This window comes from Lissotriton vulgaris, chromosome 5, assembly GCF_964263255.1.
Source record: "Lissotriton vulgaris chromosome 5, aLisVul1.2, whole genome shotgun sequence".
NCBI classification, from domain to species: Eukaryota; Metazoa; Chordata; class Amphibia; order Caudata; family Salamandridae; genus Lissotriton; species Lissotriton vulgaris.
In genome coordinates this window covers 1,610,987,593-1,611,014,013 of record NC_141693.1, presented here as the reverse complement: position 1 = coordinate 1,611,014,013, position 26,421 = coordinate 1,610,987,593, and the positions used below count along the sequence as shown (strand labels likewise).

Genomic DNA, 26,421 nt, shown 5'->3' with positions numbered 1-26,421 from the left:
TCCCCAAGCGCACGCGGCGAGTTTCCTCACACTCCACAGGTTAGTTCAGCTCAGGAGAGGGGATGGATGTAGCGCGTGCATTATTCATCCCCTCTGAGGCAAGGCTGCCCCTAGCGGGAGGTGGGAGGCGGCTGCTTGCGTCTCTCGCATCCGCTATGCTGGGGTGCCTGAGGGGCTATGCGCAACCTTACTGTGCAGCAAAGCAGCGGCTTCTGATGCAATGAGCCCGGTGAGAGCCGAGGTGGCCATGGAGGAGGGGGCGGGGTGCGTCAGACGCACGGTGCTGCGCACGCAGGGGATTCCTAGTAGACTACAGTTGTTGTGTTGGGGATCGATCGATTGGGAGCCGTTTGAATACATGAGGGTAAACTTCTCGGAGCAAAGAATAATCAAATTCGTTATTGCTCATTTATTACTAGTGGCCTCAAAAACGATTCTTATTGGAAACTATAATTTATTGGCAGGCGAAGCAGTAATTTAAGAATAATCTGGTGGGCTACTAATTTACTTTTTAATCTGTTTGCTGATTAACAGGTAAATTCCACAGATTCTGCCCCTGTAGATAAATTAACTATTCCATCCCGCAGCTGCGTGTCTGCTTCAGAAGCGTGTAATCCACCGATACTTACACACGCATCCTTGCACTGACGGTTGAGACCAGTATTCATGTAGCCCACTCTCCCTTAGCCTCACCACCACCACCACATTGAATGGATTTAAAGATATACACGTATATTCCCTTACAACTTTCTTCTTCATTAGCAGGTGATCCCTTGTCAAAAGATATATGTCCTGTGTTGCTTTACGATTTGCTTGCTGCTTTGGCAAATGAATCGCGTACGCCTGTAAACTCTGCGTACCGCATTTACGGGTGAGACATGTGCAAACTAATTCGTGTTTTATCAGTTAAGTAACGCATTGCTACGGACTACCTCTCCTTGTATTATCAGAGTAGTTAGGCCACGGTGTTCCCGTACTTCCACCTTCCCTGTAGTGTAAACGGAGACCCTTGCCTGCTGCAGTGGTACTATCCACGAGTCCCTCAGTCCCTCACGTCTCCTGATGTTACCGTATGATACCAGACAGCAGCGGCAGCTCTGAATAAGCTGCAGAGCACCCGTGAACCGCCGCGGCAGCCCTGCTGGTCATTACGGTACTCAGTGCCCTTCACAGGGAGACGCAGAGTGTAGAGGCGAGCTTCATTCACTGGGAGCGGAGGACCCGACCGTCAGGGAAAGAGGTGAGCATCGCCGGGGATAAGGGGGCGGGGCAGGTGAACCCCCTCAATGTGAAGAGCGGTGAGCACCAAACCCAAGGAAAGAGGAGATGTGAGCACCGCCAGGAAAACGGGGAGATTGTGAGTCATCAGAAGAAAGGTAAAACCACCCAGTAGAATAAAGTGATCAGCAGAGATGACCCTCACCAGGAGATGACCATATCCAAGAATCGAGCATCACCAGGGCAGAGAGAGCGTCATCACCGAGGAAAGAGTAAAGGTGGGCATGCTGGAGAACAGGTGGCCAGTCTCTAGGAGAAGTGCATTACACCTGGAAGAGGTGAGGGGCATTTTCAATAAAGAAAGAGGTGAGCAGAGAGCGAGGCAAGTATCACTAGGAGCGAGGCAAGTACCACCAGGAAGAGGTAAGCACCGGACGGGAAGGGGCGATGAGGGGGCGGGGGAGGGGGGGGGGGGGGGGGTGCCAGCGACATTCATCAGGGAGAGGGGAAGTGAACACCATTAGGCATAGAAGAGAACTGAGGCGACGTGAGCGTCAGGGGAACGAGATATGGGAGCGTCGTTAGACACAGGTGAACATCATTAGGAAGAGCTATGCCGTAGCAGTCACCAGCCTGAAAGCTTTGCGGATTAGCAGAGAAATTGCAAGTGTGAGGATCATCAGGAGAAGAGAGTAGAAGGGAAGCATCACTTGAGAGGTGAGCATCACCATAATGAACACGGTGAGCATCATCTTGTAGAATATACCGCCAGTGGGCACCATTAGGAGAAACTGACCATTATCAGAGGAGAAGATTACGAGCGTCATGGGGAGAAAAATAGGCACCACCAGGAAAGAGGTGAGCATCTTCAGGGGTACAGAGGATGTGAGCATCACCAGGTGATGGTAGCGCAGCGGAGACCATCCAGTGAGGAGAAAGGTGAACCTCGTCAATATAGGAGGAAAGTAAGCATCATCAAGTGAAGGGAGTGGTGAGCATCACCAGAGGATACATGTAAGCCCCATCAGGGAGAGGAGAAAGGTGAGAGAGATGAACATCAACAGCGAGAGAGCATCATCAGGGGAACAGAAAGGATAGGGAAATCCACAGAAATATGAGCAACATCACGAGAGAAAAGAGTTAAAGACGACGAGGAAGGGAGAGTGGAATCCAGAGCTTTACGTGGGGTTCGTCCTGCCGGGTCTGAGACCCAGCAGTAATTATATTCGACTTTGAAACGGGGCTCTACAGGCTCTATACTTATATCCTTCGCTTTTCAAATAGAAACGTAGATCGCTTTCTTAACGATAACTGCAAAACCCCTTAAAGTAGTGCATGTTAGTGAAGCGGTTCCTGTTAGAATTTCACAGAGTTTACTGCATCTTTTTTTTACAGATTCTGTATTTGTTTTCATGGCACTTAATAACTGTTGTATAGTGTATGCCGTGAATTAAGTCCACTTCTGGTGTCTGCATGTGGTCAGGGTGCAGACTTGACGGGCACAATTTAAAGTTCTGGGGTATAGACTGTAGGGGTCGTAAAAGTGTTCAGAGTCAGACTACATGCACATTCAATCCTTGGTCTCTATGCAGAGCGCCCAGAGCAATGGTCACTCATGTGCCAATTGCACGTGCGGTAAAGTGTGAAGAAGGTATACAGCTGGAATGGAAAGGAAGTACACGCAGAAAAAGAAGGACGTAAGTGACTCACAGACTTAGTAATTCTAGAGGAAAGTGATGTGAGACACTCTGAAGACCACTACCCTGCCCAGGGACCTTAGTAATGTTTTTTTCTCTGTTTCATATTTTCAGAATTGGAAAATCTTCATTTCCAATTATTCAATAGTCACAACAAAATCATTGTTGTTCATTTATTTGATGCTGCCAAATGTCATTGGCAAATCCAATAGATCTGGCGTATTTTAGGCTGTTGTGTTATATGTCTGGATCTAATATACAAAAATTCACGGAGAGACCCCCAGATAGTGGTCTGGTGGCACGCTATGTTAAGCATAGGAGTTTGCTTGAGGTGTCTTAAGTCCACCCTTAATCACATAGGCCACCACTCTTGGAAAGGATCCCTATTTACACTTCATTGGCCTCTACCCTTTTTGAGAAGCCCCCATTTTTTCACCCCACTTAAAACACCGTATTACCAGTAAGAAGGGAGCTAAGCATCCTTAGAAGAGAAAATGTGTGCCTTATCAGTAAAGTAGAGGGTGGGGCATCAATAGGAGCGGCCAGTGGGCTGAAAATGAAAAGGAGAGAGTTGAGACGCCATAACATAGGAAAGAGGTTGGCATTCTGAAGAAAGGGAAGAGGTGACCATCACCTGAAGAGGCGCGAAGTGAGCCTCATAAGGGAAGGAGACAGGTGAGCATCATATGGAAAAGGAGGGAGGGGAGCACCATCAGGATAAAGATGCAAGTGAGCATTATCAGGAAAGGAGTGCGGGTAATATCAAGAGAAGAGAGGTAGGCACAATCAGGAGAGAGGCAACAAGCAAAATCAGGATGGGAGATGGGCGAGAGAAAGGCTCATTTTAGAGACTAGGAATAGACAGTATGACCACTGTGTCCTTAACCATCTTACTGTCCTCTCTTACAGACGGCCATCCCAGCAGGCTCCACCATGTCCCGGGCCATCCCGCCTCCGCAGAGCGACATCCCACGGAACCTCAGCTACATTGCCGGACTGTATGAGCGGGCTTACTATCGTACAGCGCGGCCCAGCCTGGAGGACGCTGAAGAGGACGAGTCAGAAGATGACTCTATGGACAGTGATAGCCCAAAGAGGGCTGGCTACAGCAGGGGTCGAGATGCCAAAACTGGACCTTCATCTCCTGGCACTCGCCGGAGGGCCCGCTCAGCACCTGCTGACCGTACTCGTGCTGAGGCAGCTGCATTGCGCAGTTGCAGTCCAAACACAAGAAAGACCGTGCGTTTTGCTGATTCCCTGGGTCTAGAGTTGGCCAATGTCCGTCTCTTCAGACAGTCTGACCTGCCTCGGATACCAGCTCATGTGCAAGCCAAGCTGTACCATGATGCCATCAGTCACTTCGGGCCTTGCCAGATAGGCCTCTCTCTACAGGTATGCTACTCTCATATCACCACTGGAAATCCTTGGACATGATGCTGGGTGGGTGGAAGCAATAGCACAATGCCTTTCCTAGGCCTAGCTGGGTACTTCCTCTAACAATGGTTCTTCAGTGTTAGATCTTTCATAGGCAGCCATGCCTTTTATTATTACATCAATCATTCAATCCAACCCTGCACACACACCTGGTGTAAAATCAATTTATAATTCAAAACATATAAAATAAGTTTACAATTAATACATTAGATGCCTTCAAATGGATCCTTTAAAAGTAGCTCTCATAACTGATAAATCGCAGGCTGTTTGAGCATTTTCCAGTGCTGAATTTCTTTCAAATATTTAGTGAGTGTCTTACACATAATAATGAAAGTTTTCTGGCATTGAATATATGTTTTATACTTTAAGAATATAGTTCCATAATATAATCTGCACAAATCCAATGAAAGTGAGTGAATTTAACAACATATGAATTTGTGCTGCTCCTGCATTATTTATACAGCTGTAATTGTACATTACCGCCTCGTTAGTCTGCTTCACCCCATGACCTACATAGTGAGCTTCAGCTCCACACCAGAACCCTCCAAAGTAAAAAAAGCCTCCCATCCCATCCCAATATGGCCGACCAGATAACCCCTGACCTCTATAAGAGGCGGGCCGGCCCAACCAACAGCCTGTTTTTTTTGTTCTGCGCGATTCTCTCCAGACGCTAACTGTCTAAGCGTTACGCTATTGATGACTTCACTAAAGAATTCCCTCCGGCGGTGAAGGTGGATTCGCCGCCCCTGGTTCCCTCTCCTGTGCGAGCTGGCGGTTCAGGCCTGCTGGCCGATCCCGGATCTTCCGTTTCCATTGCGGGGCTCTCCGCTCCCCGATTCGGTGTTGCGCCGGCTCCATCTTCAGGCCTGGCTCTTGAGCATGTGACCTTGCTGTCTCGGGGATGTTCTTCGGGGGTGGTGGACTTGCTGCAAGGCTCTCACCGGTCTTCCACTTTGTCATCTTATTCCCGTCACTGGTCTTCATTTTCCCGTTGGTGCGGTCTACAGGGTGCTGAGCCTTCCTCGGTGGATCCATTGCGGATGTTGGACCACCTCGCAGAGGGGTTTTCCTTGGGTTTGGCTCCCTCTACCCTGCGGGCCCAGTGGGCGGCCTTGCGGGCCTTCCGCAGTCCGGACTTGGATGGGCTTGATTCCCTGGTGGCTCGTTTGCTCCGGAGTTGTTTTCTCCGGTGCCCTCGGCCGCTTTGCTTGTCTCCTCCTTGGGATCTCCCCCTCGTGTTGCGGGCCCTCCAGGGTTCCCCCTTTGAGCCCCTGGCCTCAGTTGCGCTGAAGTTTCTCACTTTTAAAGTGATTTTCTTGGTGGCCATTGTCTCTACCGATGGGATGGGCGAGCTGGGGTCATTCCTTCGCTCCCCCCCTTCTTGCGAGTTTTGCCTGATTGGCTGGTTCTCCGTCATGACCCTCGTTTCCTTCCCAAGGTTCCCTCTCTGGTGAACCGTTCTCGTGAGGTGTCCTTGCCTTCCTTTCCTCCCGACACAGAGTTTTCCTTGTCCTTGCTGGATGTCCGGCGTGCTGTTGTGGTTTATCTTGAGCGCACGTCTTCCCTTTCTCGGTGTGATAGTCTGTTCGTGACCTTTGGTCCCGTTCATTCTGGTCACAAGCCCTCGATTTCCACATTGAGTCGCTGGCTTAAGCAGGCTATCCTGCTTGCCTACGCTTCACTGGGTTCGGATGTTCCGGTGGGGGTCCAGGGTCGTTCCACTAGGAGTGTGCCTGTGTCCTGGGCCTCTTTCAAGGGTGTCTCCACTGAGGAAATTTGTAGGGCGGTGACTTGGTCGTCACCTCACATGTTCATGGAGCATTATCGGGTTGTCCTGGGTGGTTCTGATCCTGGGGATTTTGCTGGGGCCATGCTGGGTGCTTGGGCGGATGCTCCTTGATGGCCTTTTCTTTTGTGTTTCTTTGAATCAGGTTTATTGTCTTCCTGTTTCTTTGTTTTGTACTGAATAAACCTTGTGTTGGTTTTTATATTCACCGTGTGGTGTTTTTTTCTGGTGGTCAATGAGGTCCTCCTCCTCCTCCTCAACCGTGTCAGGGCGGCGGGCATAGAGGGCTTGGCCTTCTCATGGCTCGAGTCCTTCCTAGCCGGGAGAGCTCAAGCGGTCCATCTGGCTGGCTTCACCGCGGCCTCCCGTAAGGTGGAGTGCGGGGTCCCTCAGGGCTCATCACTCTCCCCTCTTTTGTTTAATTTATACATTTACCCCCTTATTTTTATGTTACAGCAGCTGGAGGTCACGGTGTTTAATTACGCCGATGACCTCCAGCTAATCTTCAACCTCTCCCACTCACCTTCATCCGCCCAGAATGTCCAGACGGTCATGACGTTCATTCAGGACTGGATGAACTGCAACCACCTCAAACTCAACCCGGACAAGACAGAGCTGGTCTTGACCGGAGGTGGTTGCAGTCCGTGGTCCCCCTCTTTTTGGCCCCCGTCACTTGGTGTCCCTCCACTCCCTGTACCTAAAGTTAAAACCCTTGGGATCCTCCTGAACTCACAACTTTCTGTTCACTCACAAGTCGGTTCAGTGGTCTCTTCTTGTTTTTTTTCCCTTAGAATAATTAGGAAAGTTTCCCGTTTCTTTTCCCCCTCAGCTTTAAAAATCATCGTGCTGGCTATGGTACTTTCACGCATTGATTATGGCAACATAATCTATAATGGGGCTCCTGCCTATGTGATCCACCGCCTGCAGCTGGTACAGAACCAGGCTGCCCGCCTGATTCATGGCCTACCTAAATACCATCGGGCACTCCACTGCTCAAAGCACTACACTGGCTTCCGGTGAGAGAGCGCGCCCTTTTTAAACTTGGCTGCCTCACTTTTCAGGCTAGGTCGGGCACTGCCCCCGAGTTCATATGCTCAGCTATCAAGCCCTACCTTCCGGGTAGATAACTTCGCTCCACTCATAGGGCTCTTTTAGCTACCCCCCATTTTAAAAAACAGAAGGCTGGTGGAGCGAAATTCGCTGTTCTTGCTCCAGCCTTCTGGAACTCCCTTCCTGCTGCCCTCCGCACATCGCCTTCTTATCTACAGTTCCGGAAGGATCTCAAAACCTTCCTATTTGTGCGAGCTTACACTGCCTAGCCTCTCCCAGCTGCTGCCGTCCACTGCATCACACATAGCGCCATGAAACCGCTTGGTAAAAGTGCGCTGAATAAATGTTTTTAAATTCAAATTAAATTCAAAATTCAATGAAGCCTTATGGCTTGGGTATTTGCTCACTATGTAGGTCATGTGGCGAGGAAGACTAACGAGGAGGTAATGCCCCGGTTACTTACAGGTAATCTTCATTACTCCGAGTATAGTCTTCCTCGCCACATGAGTTCCCTCCCTCCCTGTCTGGCTATCGGCTTCATTGCTGGCTTGGTTGTGCAGGCTGTTGGTTGGGCCGGCCTGCCTCTTATAGAGGTCAGGGGTTATCTGGTCGGCCCTATTGGGAGGGTATGGGAGGCTTTTTTTACTTTGGAGGGTTCTGGTGTGGAGCTGAAGCTCACTATGTAGGTCATGGGGCGAGGAAGACTATACTCAGAGTAATGAAGATTACCGGTAAGTAACCGGGGCATTAACAAACGAAATGACTCAGTGTTAAATTATCATCCATAACACCTTTTGTTTAACTTGATATAATTCAGAATACTTTTTCAGAGGAAGTACTGAAAGATCACCCACAGAGACCTTCAAGTAATGTCCCCGATAGCAAGGGTAGGGCCTTTGCCTTAAAATAAACTTGAACATAGGTATGGGCGGAAAATCCGTTCCGCTCGCGGATTTTGCGGATTTTCGGGAAATCCGCAATCCGCGAGATTCGCGAATCTCCCGCAAAATCCGCAAATCCGCGAGCAGCGGATTTTGCTCGCACTGCTCGCACTGTTCGCGTGAGTTCGCGGCTTCCCAGTACAACTTCGCGCCCCGCGAATAAGTGCTAAATTGCAGAAATACGATCTTAGCAAAACAGAAACTACTTGCCAGGTTCAAAAGTTCAGGCTCATCATTAGTAGCCATTTCCTGTAGTGCTTCCTGAGGGGCCCCTCCAGAGTTCAGTGGCCAGTTGCAACTATTATGTGACCCTGCTCTGAACCTCAGAATAGTTACACATATGCCACAAAGGTCCTGAATTACAGCTAAGGGAGACAAGCAGGAGCCAGGCTGGAAGTTAAAATCCATTAATCAGCCCCTAATTCATTATTGTCAGTTGGGGCAGGGCAGGTGTTGTAACTAATTTTGCAACAATGAAAGCACTTAGCAAGTGCAAAAGATCACTAATCAGGGCGCACTAAGGAAGCAGGTGCCAGCTAAAAAAATATTCTGTGACACATTAATCAGCCCCAAATTAATTCAGGTCACTTGAGGCAGGGAAGGTGTGCTTTGCTTTGCCGAAAATAATGTACACTGGACAACCAGAGGGTGTGGTGATGAAACAGAGGGTGGCATGGGTGGGCCAGAGGGTGGCATGAGTAGTCAGAGAGTGGCAGTGGTGACAGAGAGTGGCAGTGATGAAGAAGAGTGTCCCAAACAGGCTGGACACGTAGAAACAACAAGTTCGCAAAACTTGCGACCCGACAGGTAAGTTCGCAAATTGCGAAATTGTAAAAACCCTCGCGAACTGGCAAAAACACGGGCGAACACAAAAAAAAAATCCGCAAATTCGCGGGAATTCGCGGATTTTGCGGATTGCGAGTTCGCAAATCCGCAAAATTCGCGAACGCGAGATCCGCAAAATTCGCCCATGCTTACTTGAACACTACAATGTTACCTTCTGCAATTCACAGACAAAGTGTTACGCCTAGTCTTCAGTTCGCCAAGGACATCATGGAAAATACAAAGACTGGCTCTCAGTGGGTATCTCACATTGCCTTGAAGCACAATATTGTGATTACAGTTTGCCCTCATCATGCACTACATGTAAGGAAGGCACCTGGTAGCAATAGGTCCCTAGTCTTCACAACTCAGCACTGTCTCTAACCCCATCCTCATCCAACACCACCACAAGACCTGAATCATTGGCCCGGCAATTAGATGGATCAGCTCCCTCCGCTCTGGATGCCCCACACAGTTGGTTTTGTTCTGTCAACCTCCGCTATCTCCAAATTCTTCTGGGTCATCCCTTAAGGCTCCCAGTTGATCCCCACATCTTCAACATCTATATTATTCCGTTCACCAATATGATCCATGTCATGGGCTCAGCATCATCTCATACCAAGACGACACTCAGACGCAGGGGCGGCTCCTCCACATGGGCGGAGGAGCCTTGCACCACTGCTTTTTCGCAGTGCAAAAAGCAGAAACATAAAATGGTATTATAAATACCATTTTATGTTGCTGCTTCTCGCATCGCGAGAAAGCAGAAGGCAGGGTTTGGTTGGGGGCGGGGTGTGTGGCTGGGTGGTCTTGCTCCAGGCAGAGGAGGAGTGGCTTGCCCACTGTTGTGGGCGCTGACTGTTTGGTAGGCCCCAGGGCCGACCAAACCAGTCATGCACACTGCATTTTCTCTATGTAGGCTGCATTCAGCCTACATAGAGAAAATGGCCTCTCCCTAGATGTCAGTGGGGTCGGCCTCTCAGCCAATCACAACGCTGCCATTGCAGCATTGTGATTGGCTTAGGGCAGGGAGGCTGCCTGTTTCCTGTGTGGAGCAGAGAAAGGAGACGCGATGCGGGACCGGAGACGAAGGTAAGTTAAAAAATAATAGTAATTAACCCCTCCCCGTGTGACCCGCACCCTCACCTGCCAGTCATGCCGGGCCGCGACTGTTCAGACAGCACCCAGTTCATCCCCTCTCGTTCAAATTACATCTAGAGCACGCAAACGGATTTCATCAGCTGCATGTCCAAGATCCTGAACTGGATGAGGACCAACTACTGTTTGTTAACAGCAACAAAACAGAAGTGGTCATATTCATAAATATCCACCTTCTTGCCCTCTAAACTAGGACCGAGTCCTTCCAACTGGACCAGGAAATTAGGCTTCATGATCGACAACGAACCCTTGATGACCAACTAAGTCAAAGCATTCGCCTCCAGCTACTTTCACATGCTCAAGCTTGTGAAGAAAGTTTTTAAACTGCTCCAGCTAGGCACCCGTAAGTCCATCACATAAGCTTTGGTCACCAGCTACGGCAGCACCCTCTACATCTGCATCACTTCTCAACTCACCAGAGGGCTCAAAGTAATACAGAACGCTGCCGCAAGATTCACTCTCAAACTGCCCCACCCACATCACCTACTCATATATCCAAACACCACAAGGACCTCCACTGGCTCCCAATTCACAGACATGCCCTCTTCAAGCTCCTTGTACACACCTTCAGAGCTGTACACAACCAAGGCCAAGTTTACCTCAACAGCTGCATCCAGCTCCACACTGTGACCAAACTCCTATGCTTGGCCAACCTTGTCTTCACCCTCATCCTCCACATCCACCAACCCAGAGCCGTAGGCAACGCTTTCTACGTTCCCCCAAATCCCGGAATAATCTCTCCTTCCATATCAGAGCTGCCAGCTCCAGCTCTGATTTCAGCAAGAAACTGAACACCTGGCTCTTCCAATAGGCCGCAGACTGGCTTGCACCCCTTTCTCAGGTGCCAGGATACCCTCCTGCGTGACATGCGCACTATGCAAATAGACATAACATACCATAACTCCAGGACCAATGGTTGGAGTGGCACACAGGAAAACGAACAAACAAAAGAGTTCTATGAATATAGATTCTGTACTATACCATTCAGCAATAAGTAGAGATGAGCACACACAATATCTCCCTTGAACGTGGCTCATAAAATAGTGCATAGGTACATTCAACTAGGTCAGTCACACTGTCCCACACTTATAAAACGCAACAGTCCTTTCTAGCTTACTGTTTCAAGCATAAGCAGAGTACAGCAGGTCAGCTAGCAGAAATAAACATGATTGGACAAAATGCGGTACTGAGGGGTCACTTCACTTTTGCTCCAGAAACAAACCCATCCTCCCCTGTTGATTGTACTACTCAAACAGATCCTGCTGTTTCCTGGGATCTGTTTGGCAGGTGAAATTCCCTGACCCACCATCACTGGGTCCTAAGCTGCCCTGTTTGCCCATTCGTCCCCTCAGAAAGGTCGGTATCTGACATTCTAAGGGGGACTAGCGTCAGAAATTGGAAATACAAGATAACCTAGCGCGGGGACAGACCTACCCGACTGAGCAAGTAGCATGGCATAATTATGTCATGAGTTATAAGCTGTGTAGTTACTGTGACTTCTAAGGTAACTTCTCTGGTTCTGCGAGGAGGTTGTTTTGTTCTTCTACCATCAAATCAGTCGTGAAATTTGAAGGTAATTTTTTCAAAGTCTTGTAGAAATATGTAGTTATGTTGAGTTGAGGTCTCTCTAGATGTAGTAGGGTAGGTTTCCAATCGTCGCCAAAATGAGGTGATGGTTACACAGAAGTAAATCAGGATACAGTAGTCTTGTTTGAAGATGTTTAATGTACCTTCTTATAAAGAGACCTCATCCTTCAGCACACAAGTTAAACTGACTCACTGTTTAAGTAGTAACATTCTGAGAAAGAGATATTCCAATAGAGAAGGAGAATACATGTGCATGGCAGTAAGGGAAAATGACATAGGCAAAGTAAGAACACTACACCCGGCTTCCAACTTCTAAGCACCTTTTCATCATGAAACTTCCTCCACAGCATATTCAGCTTGCTCCTCCCGCAAGAGTGAAGCCATTAGCCTACAAGGGCTACGCGACTCAACATTAGGTTCCCTCTTTTGTGCACAAACAATACACCAACACCATCCTTCTCAAGGCACTCAGCTGTTGGTGAGTGCTTCCCACACAGGACGAGGGGCCCTACAGGGGTGAGAACAACTCCTGGTCACTGTGATAGGAAAGTAACGAATTCTGCTCCAACATTGGATGCGTACTTCTTTCACACACATGAATAGCCATTCAAATTCAATTTCAATTCACATGTCACTGGGCATAATGTACACAAAATCGAATTCTCCCAGAGTCTCCACCATCCCAATCTCTAACCTCCACAGCTCCACACTCCCCACTGCTAGTTTCATGGGTGTGTGTCATCTGAGAGCTCTGTCACCTTATTAATCATCTCTCCCAAAGTTAATAAGTCTTCTACTGCTGTTCCATCTCACCTCGTAAGCTTAATATGTATTTTATCACCTATTGCCCATTCCGTCAAATCCTCCTTCCACTGTCCCACTGTCGGGGGTTGTGCTGACACCCAGTTTATAGGTATCCGGGGCCGCACTACTCCCAATGCAAACATCTTGGCTTCCATTTTTGTCTGCTGCCTCCTTGGGACGATGCCCAAGAGGAACAGTGTAACTGACTCTTACAGTGCCAGCCCCGTAATACTTGTCAGGTACAATATCTCACCCTCTAGTACTTCACTACATGTGTGCAAGAAATTCACTGCTACATGGTGGCATCGGCCATACGCTACTGGTTAAGCCAGATATATTCTGGGAGAGTCATATACATCCTAGGTAAGTAATGAAAGTGTAAAAGCTTGAATTGTGCATTTGGTGGCACTTATTTAATTTTGAGCACAAGCTTTTTTCTTGTCTGCTAACACTAGGTCATCAGGGCAGTTCCCATCCCAGTGCTCCCAAGCACCTTCTCTGTCACCTCCTCCTATCTGCCACTGAAGGAACCTACAGTTGAGCTATCAACCCTCTACACCCAGTCAGTTCCAGCAGCTGTCTTAATGTGACATGTTCCTATGGTCTTGGGGGAAACGAGGGTCAGATCGCTTGAGAAGAGGGAGCAATCTTAGCGAAGATCCAGGCCCCACACCAAACAGCTCCGGATCCTGGGAAAAAGACAACAAATGTTTGTTGGAAAACAGATCCAAGACTCTCATTCAGCCCCCTCTTGTCACAAACATTCGATGTGTCTTTACTTATATTGTAAATGGGTCTCACCACCCACAGGGGGAGGTCCCCCATGTAGGTGCCCTGTGGAGGACCTTATTGACTCTTGTCCCACACCATCACCACATGCCGGATCAGATATGGAAATTCTCTTGAAATGCCCACCTCCGTTAAAAGCACTTCCAGGAGCTTGTAAGGGTCGTGTGTGCCTGCCAGAAGTGCTTTTTCCCAATTCAGGCCATAGTCCAGCCAATGCACTGCATGTTGCAACTGCGTCACAGCATAATAGAGAAACAAATCTGGCATTCAGACATTGTGAGTTTCAACAGCAGAGGGTAGTAGTGTCCAAAATGGAAAAGTCCGCAACATTCAATGAGAAATATTTTTCGTAGTACAGATAAGTAAATACGCGTTATAAATAAACACAGTCGGATAGTGTACAGTGAGTGCTCCAGAAACTCAAGGCACCTACTACCTAAAGGTGCTATATCGGTGCACAGAAGTGTACAACCAGAAATAATGCTTCAAAGAGGTGAGGTTCTAATTACAGCACACCAAAAATGTTTTAAAGTTATTTCAGTCTTTATGTGCTTATTGCACAAATGAAAGCTTGAACTGCTGTCACCAGTAAAGTTTACGAGACAACACAAGATTTACACAGCATAAGGGTAAATAGTAGTCCAATGTAGAGTCAAAAAGAGGTCCTCTTCAGATAGCGTTACTTTTGTTATTCTTCTTTATTAAAATTTCATAAAAAACAGGTTCTCCCAGCATAATCATCGCCAACACGTGTTTCGTCTCCCACAGAGACTTCATCAAGGCATAGATGATAGTAGGAAGGTGTTTAGTAATCCGCTCATGAAGTAGGAACACAACGTTGTAAGTTAATAGTGGGATACCCCAGAAATAGAGAATAGGGTAAGGCACAAAGCTGCATTCACTTCAACATGGGGGTCAGCATGGTTTTCTTGGCAAGCGTATCATCTATCATTAATGAGAAGATGTATCATAGGCGAGAATAGATGTAAGTTAAGGCTGTCAGAATCCAGAGTTATAGGAAAAATCCTATAACATGAGTCCAAAGTTTCCAAGGTGAGCAAGTAAATTAAACGAACTCCCTGAAGGGTTAAAGAAGTCCGCGTTCGCAACCGTGATAAGTTGCAGTCCGCCAAGTGGCAGCAGCGCTCGTATCCCGCTTCGTCGCCCACAATAGACATTGGGAGTTTAAGCATGAATAGGCACACCGACTTTGCTTGTCCACCCACACCACATCCATCCGCAACCGGTCCAATCGAGCAAACGTACCCGCAGGCACTAGATAAATCACATTTTGCAGAATGTACAAGCACTATGGCAAAAACACCATCTTTGTCAGGGCAGACCTCCCCAATAGAGACAGTGGAAGCATTTTCCAGAAGCCAACAGACCTTATCAGCTTATCTATCACCCTTCCTACATTTAAATCATATTGCTTCTTTCGGCCCCAGGCCAGCCATATCCCCAAGTACCGGAAATCATCCTGCTCCCAGCAAAACCCAAGGCCCTTTGGCAAAAGGGCTCCCTCCCATCACATTCCACCTTCTGGACCCTGACGCCTCAGCAAAGTCATCCATTACCTCAAAAAGCAGGGACACCGAATGCACTGGGTCTTGAGGATAAACCGTGTCATCTGCATATATTGAGACTACATGGACTGCATTAGCTGTCCGTATGCTCCACTGTCCTAGGTACACCAGAAGGTGGCAGGCCAGTGGTTCCACCGGCCGTGTAAATAGCACTGGGGACAGAGAGCAACCCTGTCTAGTTCCTTTACCCATGCGCCATGGTTCAGAAATTAAGTTTTCCGTTTGGGCTGTAGCCACTGGGTCAGTGTATAATAACTTAACTGATCTGAATTACTCAGAACCAAAACCCATTCGGTGCATAATTTTCACATATAATTACAGCCCACGTGTCACTCTCCAAATCCAATTTACCCAATGCCAGGCGATGTTCCGATTCTGCAACCATGTGCATGACATGGGACAGACGCCTGATATCATACATTACGCTACTTCCTGGGATAAAACCCTTTTGGTCAGAGTTGACCAGCTTGCATACCACCCACAGTAGCCTGTTCACCAGAACTTTACACACCAACCTGACAACTGTATTTAGCATAGATAATGGTCTATAAGAGGTGAGGTGTGTCAGGTCTCTGCTTCCCTTTGGAATCAGCACCATCACCGCTCCCCCCATAGTCTGCGGGAGCCCTCTCCTTTCTAATGCCTCCACAAACCCCCCCAGGAATGTATCAAGGTAAAGCTTGATACAGCTCCGCTGGCAGCCCATCCGCTCCCAGCATCTTACCTCACATAGTCTTAGAGAGCGCCTTCTTGAATTCCTCTACCTCAAGTGGGCTATCAAGGCTGCACATTTGTTCCTTTGTGTGTCTCATCAACTCTGTTCCATTTAGGAACCTCTCCAAGGCATCCTCCGACAACTCATAAGTTCTCAGACAACTCATAAATTCTGCAAGTACGCTCAACATGCATCATTATCTTATCCCAAGCTATGAGGGTAGCGCTGCTCTCCCTCTGCAAGGGCAATATATGTGTGTGTTGGGCTTCTCTCTGTTCACCAACCATTCCACAAGTTTGTCAGATTTGTCACCCTCTCGGAACAGTCTCCGTCTGTACTGTGTGTGTATTTACCCAGCCTTGTCCATACCTCTTCCACCTGTCTAGAGCTATCCAATAGTCGTCAGGACCCATCTAGCTCATACGCAGGGTGATGCCTCAGGCTTGCCTGTTCCATCTCTAGATCTGTTAGTTCTTGGTCCATCTGCCGGTGTACTCCAATCACCTGAGCCATACACTACCCTCTCAATGCAACCTTTTAAGCCTCCCACTCCACCGCTCTGCTATCCGTAGTGCTCCAATCCTCCACCTCTCCAAGCAGAATGTGGCTCATCTGGACGGCTTTGGCCATGCTTGCCCTAGTGAAATGAGTCTCAGTGTTAGTCTTCTGTTAACGGAAATCGATCTACCACCGTCTACAATGATGTACCTTGGAGTGCAAAACAGATAGCGATGTAGTTATCTGTTGATGCAAAAATGAACATTATTTTCACTTCAGTCGTATGTAAATCTGCTCTACCAAATAAGCTAGGACATTTAAAAAAAGCTGATGCTTGTATTGTGTTTTTGATCGGTTTATATAAAATTGAAACAATTTAAGTGAACAATTTGGAATTAATCCCACAGAACACATTTTTGTGGAAAACGTCAAAAAGTACATTCATTTGACGTGTTTATTTCTCATTAGGGGGCGTCATTTTGAAGGGGGGGGGGTTATTGGAAGTTAAAAACAAAAAAATTGGCAAAGGTCTGGCACACCTTATTTTTGAACCCACCACCACATTTATAATTCTGCGGTTTGCATCGTTTCTGAGGCTTAGCCATCACCGCCGGTGGTCACATCGTTTCTTTGAACCCAGCACAAATGGAAATGGTCTTAAAGGGACGGCTCAGTTAAGGACCACCCATCCAAAGTCATTACCACTTGTATCTATTCTTTCAGGACCGCCACTGAAACAATGGCATCTCTAGTAGTCACACCCAAGCTGCAAGAGCACCCCCAGTGCATTGGTAGTGGAAAGTGACTTTCAATTGGTCTTCCAGCTCGTGGACTTACAAATGTGACAACAGCTCTGCGCTCTATACTTACCCCCCCCCCCGAAAGGGCTTTTGCCATATGTCTGTGTGAGATTCTTGCAGAAGAAAAACGCCTGTGTAGGCAACTCAAAAAGTTGTCATAATGGCTGTTTTGTGCATCTGCTACAAAACTTAAATGAAGCCATATCTTTCTTACTCAATTCTAAACAGCACTTAGCATTCCAGAATTTCTGTTTTTCTAATGCATGGGTTCAGGGGTTCACTTAATCATCCTTGCTACCATATTATTGATCTTTCAAAATGTAAGAAGAGTCCTGATCGCTGGGAGAGCCCTGTTCAGGCTCTTTCACCTATAATGTGTATAAAATCGAAAAGGGAATAATACATCTACCTGCCTTCATCTGTGACGGATGAAAGTAGGCCACTGAAAGACAAAGGATTCGATTGCGGATAAAACAGAAATGCTTTGCAGGTAAGAGAATGACGACTGTGTTTGGCTGTCTTACATATTCAATAAGTGAGGGTCTGAATAGGGACCCACAGCACTTTATCTTAGAGTGTCTGTGCTCCAATGTCAGTAGACAAAGAGAAAGCCAATCTGTTAGGGTCCTTCTGGATCCTGGTTGGTGAGATTAAAGAAAGAGGTAGATGTGTACAGCTCTGACAGTTCTTCAGACTTATAACATAACTACAGTCTGTATTTTGGAAAATAACCTAGACTGTTTTACAGTGCATCGCAGAAAAAAACAGCTTGCTAAATGTTTTTTTCTTCATTTTCTCTCTCTCTCCCTGCCCTTACTCCCATCCTGCCACCTACACTGTTTCACTCAATCACTATTTCACTCCCTTCCCCGCCGCTTGCTCCTTACTTTCTTTCCTCTTTTTTCTCCTCATTTTCTCTTACCCCCTTTCACCTCACTAAAATTACTAACCTTTACTCTTCTGTATCCTTCCCTCACTAACTTCCTACCATCATTCACACCTTCTCCATCCTCTACCATCTCTTCTTTTCATTCTTTCCCAATTTTCATTTTTTTCGTTAATCCCTCACATTCCGCCTTTCCTTCTTCACCTTGTTCAATATACTTTTTCTTTCTCCTTCCTTTATTCCTTTCCCTTCCCTCTACTTTGTTTAATATTATCCCTTTGTTCCACTTGTCTCCCTCCCTCTTTTGCACCCTGTTCCCCTTCATCATTTCACATCTTTCGTCCTTTCAATTTCTTTTCCTTCCATTCTCCCTGCCCTCTTTTCCCATGCTCTTCCTCCTCTTGTCTGCATTGCACTTTTCCACTCCTTGTTATTTTGTTGTTTTGCTTTTTTTCTTCTTTGCCTCGCTTCATTATTTGACCCGTTGTCCCTTGCTCCCTTTCTTTTTTCCAATCTTTCTTTCCCTTCTTTACTCCTACACTGTCTCATATTTCTGTAAGCTAACTTGTGCATGCTCTCTCCCTTTCTCTATCACTTTCTCTCTCTACACACAAACACACACATACGCACACACACACACACACACACATATATACATATATTTATATGCACACAAATTTAACTTTCCTTACTTCACTATGTCTTCTACCTCCCATCCTCCTTCATTCTTTTGCCCCCTATTATTTCCTTCTCTATTCTTGTTGCCTCCATTTCTGACCCTGAATTTTTCCTTTCCTGCTTCACTTCTTCCCATTATTTGTTCTTACTGCCCTTTATGTTTTTCCTTCCTCTTTTAACTTCATTTATGTTTTCTCCCCGTACTGCCATACTTTTTTCTTTTGTATTTCTATTTCTTTCCTTGTCAAATTGCGCCTTTACCTTCTTTTCTACCCGGGATGCCTTCCTTACCCTTTACTTAAATTCTTCTTTCATTTTTCTTTATTTTCTTTCTTCTTTCTGTCCTTCTTCCACCTTCTTCCCCTCCCCTCCCCTACTTTCTTTCTTCCTCCTTTACTTCTTTTCTCCCTCAATGTTTCCTCTGCCATTTTTTCTCCCGCTTATTTCCTCATTTTCTCCATTTATTCTCCCATTCGTTCTACCTTTCATTTTTTTGCTTTTCTTTTATTCCCCTACCCCCTCCCTTTATTCACCTACTCATTCTCCCTTTCTTGTTTCCTCTATTCCCTCCTGCATTTCCTATTACTTCCTTACTTCCTCACCTGCTTATTCACTTCCTTATCTCTACCTGCCTCTTCATTCAACAAACACCATTACCATAATCTATATACTCCTGAATTTCTGCCCCTCACTTCCCATTGTTTCCTGTACCCATTTTATTCCTTTGTTCCTCTCCTTCGTCTCTTCCTTCCTTTGTTCATCCTGATTTTACCTTCCCTTTTCCCATGCCTATTTTTTTTAATCTTCAATGTACTTGTTTCTCTTATTTTCCCCTTCCTACTTCTATTCTGATTCCTTTTTTGAATTTTCATTTTCCCTGCCCCTCTCTATTCTCATCATTCTCTCATTTCCACCTACATTTCTCCTCCACATCTGTCTTCTCATTGTTACTCGCCTAATGTCACCATCCCATTTCCCTCCCTGACTTATTATACCTGTCCAAATCCCCTCTTCATTTTCCTACACTTCACCCACATTTTCTGCTTTCCTGTCACCCATTCCTCCTTTCCCTCTCAACAATGTTTCATTCCATCTACCTTCCATTACCTTCCTTTCCACTCCTGCTTGGCCTCCCTTAGGACTCTGCTCCCCGCTCAGTGGGCATCCTTGAGCCCACCTTCCCTGATCCAGGCCTGGACCCGTGTTTCGTGGAGCGGGTCTGTGCTCAGAAAGTATGCCTGGAGAGCGCCCGTGTTGAGAGTTTCTTCATCTCAGGCTGGGTACGTGTGCTGAACATGGCCTTTGAAAAGCAGGTTGGTGTGCGCTACACTACAGACAACTGGACCACACACCATGATACCCGCGCAGCCTATGTGCCTCGGCCTGCATATGCCGGTGTCCCTCCTCCACGTACTGACCGCTTCACATTCCGCTTGCCACTCCCTGTTTGCCTTGGTCCTGATGGTTCCATGCAGTTTGCCATATGCTATCAAGTAGGTGCTGAAGAATACTGGGACAACAATGGCGGTTCCAACTACTGCCTACGAGCCCAGGGCAGTGAACCATCACCTCCCAGAGGAACTGAAAATGGTTGGGTGCACTTTATCTAGGCCATTGACAAGCCATGTGGTGGGAACTTAAGAGGGGGGAGAATGTTTCCCTCTCTAAACACCCTACTTACCTAAATATGGCGCAATTCATGGACTAAGGGAATGTGCAGAAAAACAGAAGGAATATTGTCTTAATCGTACTCCTTGCAAGAGAACTCTACCTGTTTTGAAATGTAGCACAAACATGGAGTTGTGATCTCAGAGTTATTTTTACCACGAACCTGATTTGTCTTGAGTCGGGGTAATACACAAATGAAGGGAATGTGGTGGGAGACATTAAGCTGTGACCCAAAATTTCCCTTCAACAAAATCCTATAAATTTGATTAACACTTCTGATGGATTAAGAAAGAGGTGAGGAAAGAAGCTGAAAGAGGAGCATATATGGGGATAATGAATGGCTGTCAGAAAACAGGTAGAGTTTTACCAGTCTCACAATCCAACGTATTCCTCTCTCCTTTTTCTTATACCCCATTCTTACTCTTCTTATTCTTACTATTTTTAAACTCTCACCTTGTATCTGAAAAAGCCTCCATAAATCATAAGATACCTGACGTATCTAACAAGCATTTGATGAGTAAAAATATTTTATGTCATATTGGAGAAGCCTGTGAGAAATATGAAAGGGTGTTGAGAGATCTAACAAGTTTTGAAACCATGACTTGCTTTGAATGATTAGTAAAAGGTCTTGATTTTTCTGAACAGTCCTTACTTCTTCAAAAGCAGCAGTGGTACTGATTAATAAAAGGTGTCTTGGGTTTATCGGAGTAGCCTCCATTTATCAGAGAATCGATGTACATAGCTACATCCTTAGTTTATCCAAGAAATCAAGGTTTTCCAATAAAGATTGAGCTATCTGAGAATTTTTCAGTTTTAAAGACATAGTTGATTTTCTCAATCAATCAATCAGAAGTTTGTATAGTGCAGCTACTCACCCTTGAGTGTCTCAAGGCACTGGAGGAGCGGAGGTGGCTGCTGATCTGTCTGGGTGCGGAGGTTCATTCAAAGAGCCAAGTCTATAGGTCTTTCCTGAATTGGGTCAGCAAAGGGGGTTGCCTGAGGCGGAGGGCAGAGTGTTCCAGGTCTTGGCAATGAGGTAGGAGAAGGATCTTCCTCTGGTTCTAGTCTTGTGGATCCGTGGGGCGGTGGCCAGGGCAAGTTGGGATGTGCGAAGTTGGCTAGCGGGACGTGGAATGAGAAGCAGTTGTTCAGATATGGTGGTCCTGTGTCGTGGAAAATTAATTTTTATATATAAGTTCAGTTGATTGTGATTCAAAACATTAAATGACAAGTGGGCACAGCCGTGACCCACAGAACGCAAGACAAACCAACGAAAAGCAGAATGGCCAAAGGCAGGGTATAAGATGTGTCTGTTTGTTTGTAATCACTATGACAGACTTAAATATCTATTTTCACACCATTGATCATTACTATATGTTGAGTCCTTGGTTTCTAATCATGGCTGCAAGGGGGGACATGTAGATGTTGAAGAGGGTGGGGCTCAGGGAGGAGCCATGGGGCACTGCACAGCTGGTATCTGTAGGTTCTGAGAGGAACAGGGGTAGTCTGACTCGCTGTGTTCAGCCGGTAAGGAAGGAGTGGATCCAGTCCAGTGCTTTGTCGCGGATGCCATCTTCGAGGAGGCTCATGATTAGAGTGTGGTGGGAGATGGTGTTGAAGGCGGCCGAGATGTCCAGTAGGATGAGGGATGTGGGTTCGCACTGGTGAAGGAGGGAGTGTATGTCGTCGGTGGTGGCGAGGAGTGCGGTCTCTGTGCTATGGGTGCTTTGGAAGGCAGATTGGGAGGTGTCAAGGATGTGATTCTCTTCGATGAACTTGGAGAGTTCGGCATTGATTGCCTTTTTGATTACCATGGCTGGGTAGGGGAGGAGGAAGATGGGTCTGAAGTTCTTGAGGTCTGTCGGGTCAGCGGATGGCTTCTTCAGCAGGGAGTTGATCTCGGTGTGTTTCCAATCGGGGAAGGTGGCAGTTTTGATGGGGCAGTTGATGTTGTGGCAAATCTCAGGGGCAATGGAGGCGGCTGCTCTCTGGAAGATGTGATACGGACAAGGATCCTATGGGGCTCTGGAGTGGATGCTCTTCATGGTTTTGAATTTGTCGTTTGTGGTGAGCGGAGTCCAGTTGAGCACGATCTGTTGGGGTGCAGCATGGTTGCGTGCCGTGGTAGCAGGAGTTGTGTCAGGGTCTTGGGTGTCAAAGCTTTCGTAGATCCTCCTGATCTTGTGGTGGAAGAAGGTGCTGAGTTTGTTGCAGAGGTCTTGGTAGGGTGGGACATCTGTGGTCTCACTGTTGGCCTGGCAAACTCCTTGACGATGGCAAAGAGTTCTTTGCTGTGTGTGCGTTGGTGTGGATTCTATCTTGGAGGGCCATTTTCTTTGTGGTTTTGAAGAGAAGGTGGTGTGCATTGACGGCGGTTTAAAAGGTTGCGTGGGTTTCTGGAGCTTTGTTGTTCCTCCATGTCTTCTCGAGTTGTCTGTAGGTGCGTCTGGACTTGTGAAGGGTGGGGGTGAACCAGCTGGCTTTCTTGGAGTGTTGCTTACCAGGTATCTTCCTGAAGAGTGTCAGAGTGTTGGCGCAGTTGGAGATCCATTGGTGAAGGTTGCGTGCTGTGGTGTTGGCCTCTGCTGGTGTTGGCGGTGTGGTCATGCTGAGGAAGTCGATGAGAATTTCTTTGGTGGCCTTGTTCAAGCTACGATGGGGGCGGGTCAGTGAGGGCGGTGGTGAACAGTGGGAATGGCAAAGGCGAAGTGCACGAAGTGATAATCGGTCCAGAGGAGTTTGGTGGTGTGGCTATAGGTGATGTTCCTGCTGGCGGAGAAAACTGGATTGAGCTTGTGTCCAGCTGTGTGGGTCTGTGCAGTAACTTGCTGCTTGAGTCCGATGGTGGGGAGGTTCTCCACTAGGGAGGCTATGTTCTTTTCACTGGGGTTGGCCAGGTGGAAGCTGAGGTCTCTGAGTAGGATGTAATCGGTGGATGCGAGCGTCTGGTGTGCAATTAGGTGCACAATGGCGTTGGTGAGCTGTGAGACCTGTAGACTAGGGTACTGAGGAGGGTAGTGTTGGAGTTGGTCTGAATCTGATGTCTTAAATGTTTCAAAAGATGTTATGGAAACATCATTGATTTATAATATGTTTTACTGGTTTCGTCTTTATTTACTCATTTTTATAGGAAAAGTAATTTATGAAGTCATTGAAGTCAAATGTTTATCAGAAACATTCTTGTTTTATCTCATAGGTTCCTAATGTATCAGGGAGTTCATTAATTTGTCAAATGTTCTGGTTGATCAGAGAATTTTTTGGTTTATCATTTAAGTAATTATTTATTAGACAAGTCCTTACTTTAAAAAATCATTGATACATCTGAGTTCTTTATTTATTTGAAAATCTCTAGATTCATGCCAGAAGCCCTGTATTTACCTAGGATGTTTTTTATTATTCAACAAACTCATTTATTTATTGGAAAATCCTTGGATTGTTCTTGGATTAACTTGCTTTGTCTGTGAAGGAATGGATACCTCAGAGACATCATTAATGTATTTAAATGTGCTTAATTTATTTGAGAGATAAAATATTTAGTAATATTATTGATCATGTATCACTGAAGTACTTCATTTATTAGTAAAAGTTTGATTTTTAAAGAATCTGTTTCTCCCAAATCATTTGCCCACATATTATCTGAAATATCAGAGAAGTCTTGGTTAATCAGAGAAGTTATTGAAATAACTGAGCAGAATTTGAAATATAGGAGAACTCCTTGGGACCTTTGAAAAGCCTCAAAATGATACGCAAAAAGTTCTTGAGTTATATGAAGAGTACTTAATCTTTAAGAATGCTACTGGTGAAATGTTTACACAAAGTTCTTATGATACACGTAAACTTGTGAAGCTATATAAAGAGGTTGTTCATATATAAGAAATATCCTATGGTTATGTGAAAAGTCTTTGAGTTATAAGAACAGTCATTGTCTTACATGTATTGTAATGTATTAATAGAAAGGTTTAAAACAGATGACAAGTCATTGAAATATACCAAAAGTTCTTATGTGTATGAACTGACCGTAAATTCCATTAAACATCCTTGTGATATATTTATACAAAATTTCTCTAGTGTATGAAAAGTTCTTATGTGAATATTCTTTCATTTATATGAAAAGTCACTGGGGTATGTTTTTGCAAAGTATTTGAGATACATGTAAGGTCCTTGAGATATGAGGGTATTCTCTTGGTTGTTTGAAAGATTCCTGAGTTATATGAAATGTCCCTGAGATTTATGAACAGTATGGGGTTGATTCCGATTCGGGAAACGAATCCGTATGACGTTTCGTAGCCGTTTCCGTCCGAATCGCGTAGTACGATCTGTTGTGAGAAAATACGTCAGAATCATTGCAAACCGTACGAAAATGAAGGGTAAATCCATACGACTTAGACCCGCACAGTGAACCGTATGATTCGTAAAAATGCCGTACGACCCGCCAAGTACGAACCGGACCGGGGAATGAGTACGCGATTCGTATGGTAAATGTCGTGTATGAGCAATTCGTACGGAGGGCAATACTATCATATACGCACCGTACCCCTGAAATGGAGGGGTGTACGCATGGGGTGTACGCACCATATACCTACGACCTTGGGGTGTACGAACCGTACCCCTACGGTCCGTACACCTACGATCATGGGGTGTACGCACGGGGACATACGCGCGGTATCCCTAAAATCCAGGGGTGTACGCACCGTACCCCGATGCACTGTACCCCTGCAATCATGGGGTGTACGCATCGTACCCGGGGGTGTCCGTTTCGTACGCATTTCGAGGCGAAATCTGCTGTTATGGACGTTTTAGGCTCCCGTAGCAAAAGAGTCGTACTGAGTGTTGTCATAACAAATCGTACTTGCTGGGTAGGAAAATGCAGCTTCGATCCATACAGACATCGCATACTGCGCGTTCCGAATGCGATTATTGCAGATTAGTGAGTTGTACGGTCTTCGGTACGATTCGTACGGAGAACTGCTTTGGGTACACATCGTGCTACATTGCACGTACGGGTACGGTTCTGCATACGATTCGTATGGGAAAAAAGCTCTGTACGGCTATTCGGAGGGCATTTTACCAAATCGGAATCAGCCCCTAAATGTATAAGTTATTTAGAAATTTCTTTAGTTACATGGAGAGTCCTAAAATATATGACATGTTTGAGATGTATAAACATTTTTTGGAATGTTCTTTTAAATACAAAAAATTGTTTAAGTGTACGAAAAATCACTGAGAAATCATAAACTCCAAAACGCAACAAATGGGTTAATAAAATAATGTATTTGCACACTTGTATTATTGAACTAAAGAATTGTCCAGTATTTTTAAAAACTCAAAAGACTACTCCACTGTAAATGTTCTTATTTGTCAAATTTCCTCCGCCCATTGATATTTGGGGCAAATTCCCCTAATGAGGTATGATTTAAAGTTATGCTATAGAGTCAGTTCTTCCCTCTTATCCCAGGGGTCTCCTAAAAAGATTCCACAGAGCAGTGCACCATCCACTTAATACTGGATGCCAAAAAATGCATATATGTTTTGCACAAGATCAGACTCAATGCCCAGTCTAGAAGCACCCCATATTGAGGCCATACACTATGAGGGGCAAAGGGGAAGAGAAGAATACAGACGCTTGATGTACTGTTGTGCTCCTTCTGACAAGTCAGTATGACTATGGGCAGTCACTTTCAGTTCAGTCACTTAAAATTTTGGGTGCTCAAGGTTAGTAGCCTACCTGCGAAACTTGTCTTTTAGTGTGGCACATGTCAAGGTTACCTAAGAAAAACATTTAGCACTGAGGCAGGGCCAATAACAGCACTATTTCACCTGTTACAATGCTGACATAGCTGAATTTGAGTTTGTGAAATCCACAGCTGGAGTATCCAAACAGCTGGTTCGGTTGTATTGGAGCTCTTTACACGGAAGATGGATGCCTCTGGAAGGCCTTCAGGTCATGCTAGTACCTCCAATATATCTCTTAACAGCTAATTCACATGGGTCATTGTTGGCTGTTCAAGAGCAGTGTGGCTAGGGAAAAATCAGTATGAAATCAAGGAAGTGTCTCTGTAACGCGGGTTGGCTGGGGCACATTCAATCACATGTCAGGAAAATATATGGCACTGTCCATTTTATGTCTAGGTCAGTAGCTTTAAAATGCTGCAGGACTGATATGGGGTCGGTCATATGTCCAGCCTGGCTCTCTGAAAGGTTGGTGAATCTTAGTCAGAGCTGACTGGAAATTCGGTTGATGCCTCTGAATGGGTGGCAGGACCTGGGTAGTTAATTATCAGTCGGGCTGTGCTTCTGGAATGTT

At 46.1% G+C, this 26,421-nt stretch overlaps 1 protein-coding gene across 3 annotated transcripts; it reads left to right on the top strand.

Annotated features, from left to right (window-relative positions):
* On the top strand, positions 1 to 25,360 carry PPP1R3E (protein phosphatase 1 regulatory subunit 3E). Of its 3 annotated transcripts, none has more exons than XM_086923762.1 (3): positions 1 to 39; positions 3,825 to 4,307; positions 19,589 to 25,360. In XM_086923762.1, exons 2-3 carry the CDS (start codon positions 3,849 to 3,851, stop codon positions 20,057 to 20,059), a joined length of 930 nt encoding a protein of 309 aa, XP_086779888.1. In that variant the 5' UTR covers positions 1 to 39; positions 3,825 to 3,848; the 3' UTR covers positions 20,060 to 25,360. The 3 variants fall into 3 exon arrangements, with proteins under 3 accessions (XP_086779888.1, XP_086779887.1, XP_086779886.1); XM_086923761.1 differs by lacking the exon at positions 1 to 39 and adding an exon at positions 1,062 to 1,240; XM_086923760.1 differs by lacking the exon at positions 1 to 39 and adding an exon at positions 1,260 to 1,496.
* The last annotated feature ends 1,061 nt before the right edge of the window (positions 25,361 to 26,421 follow it).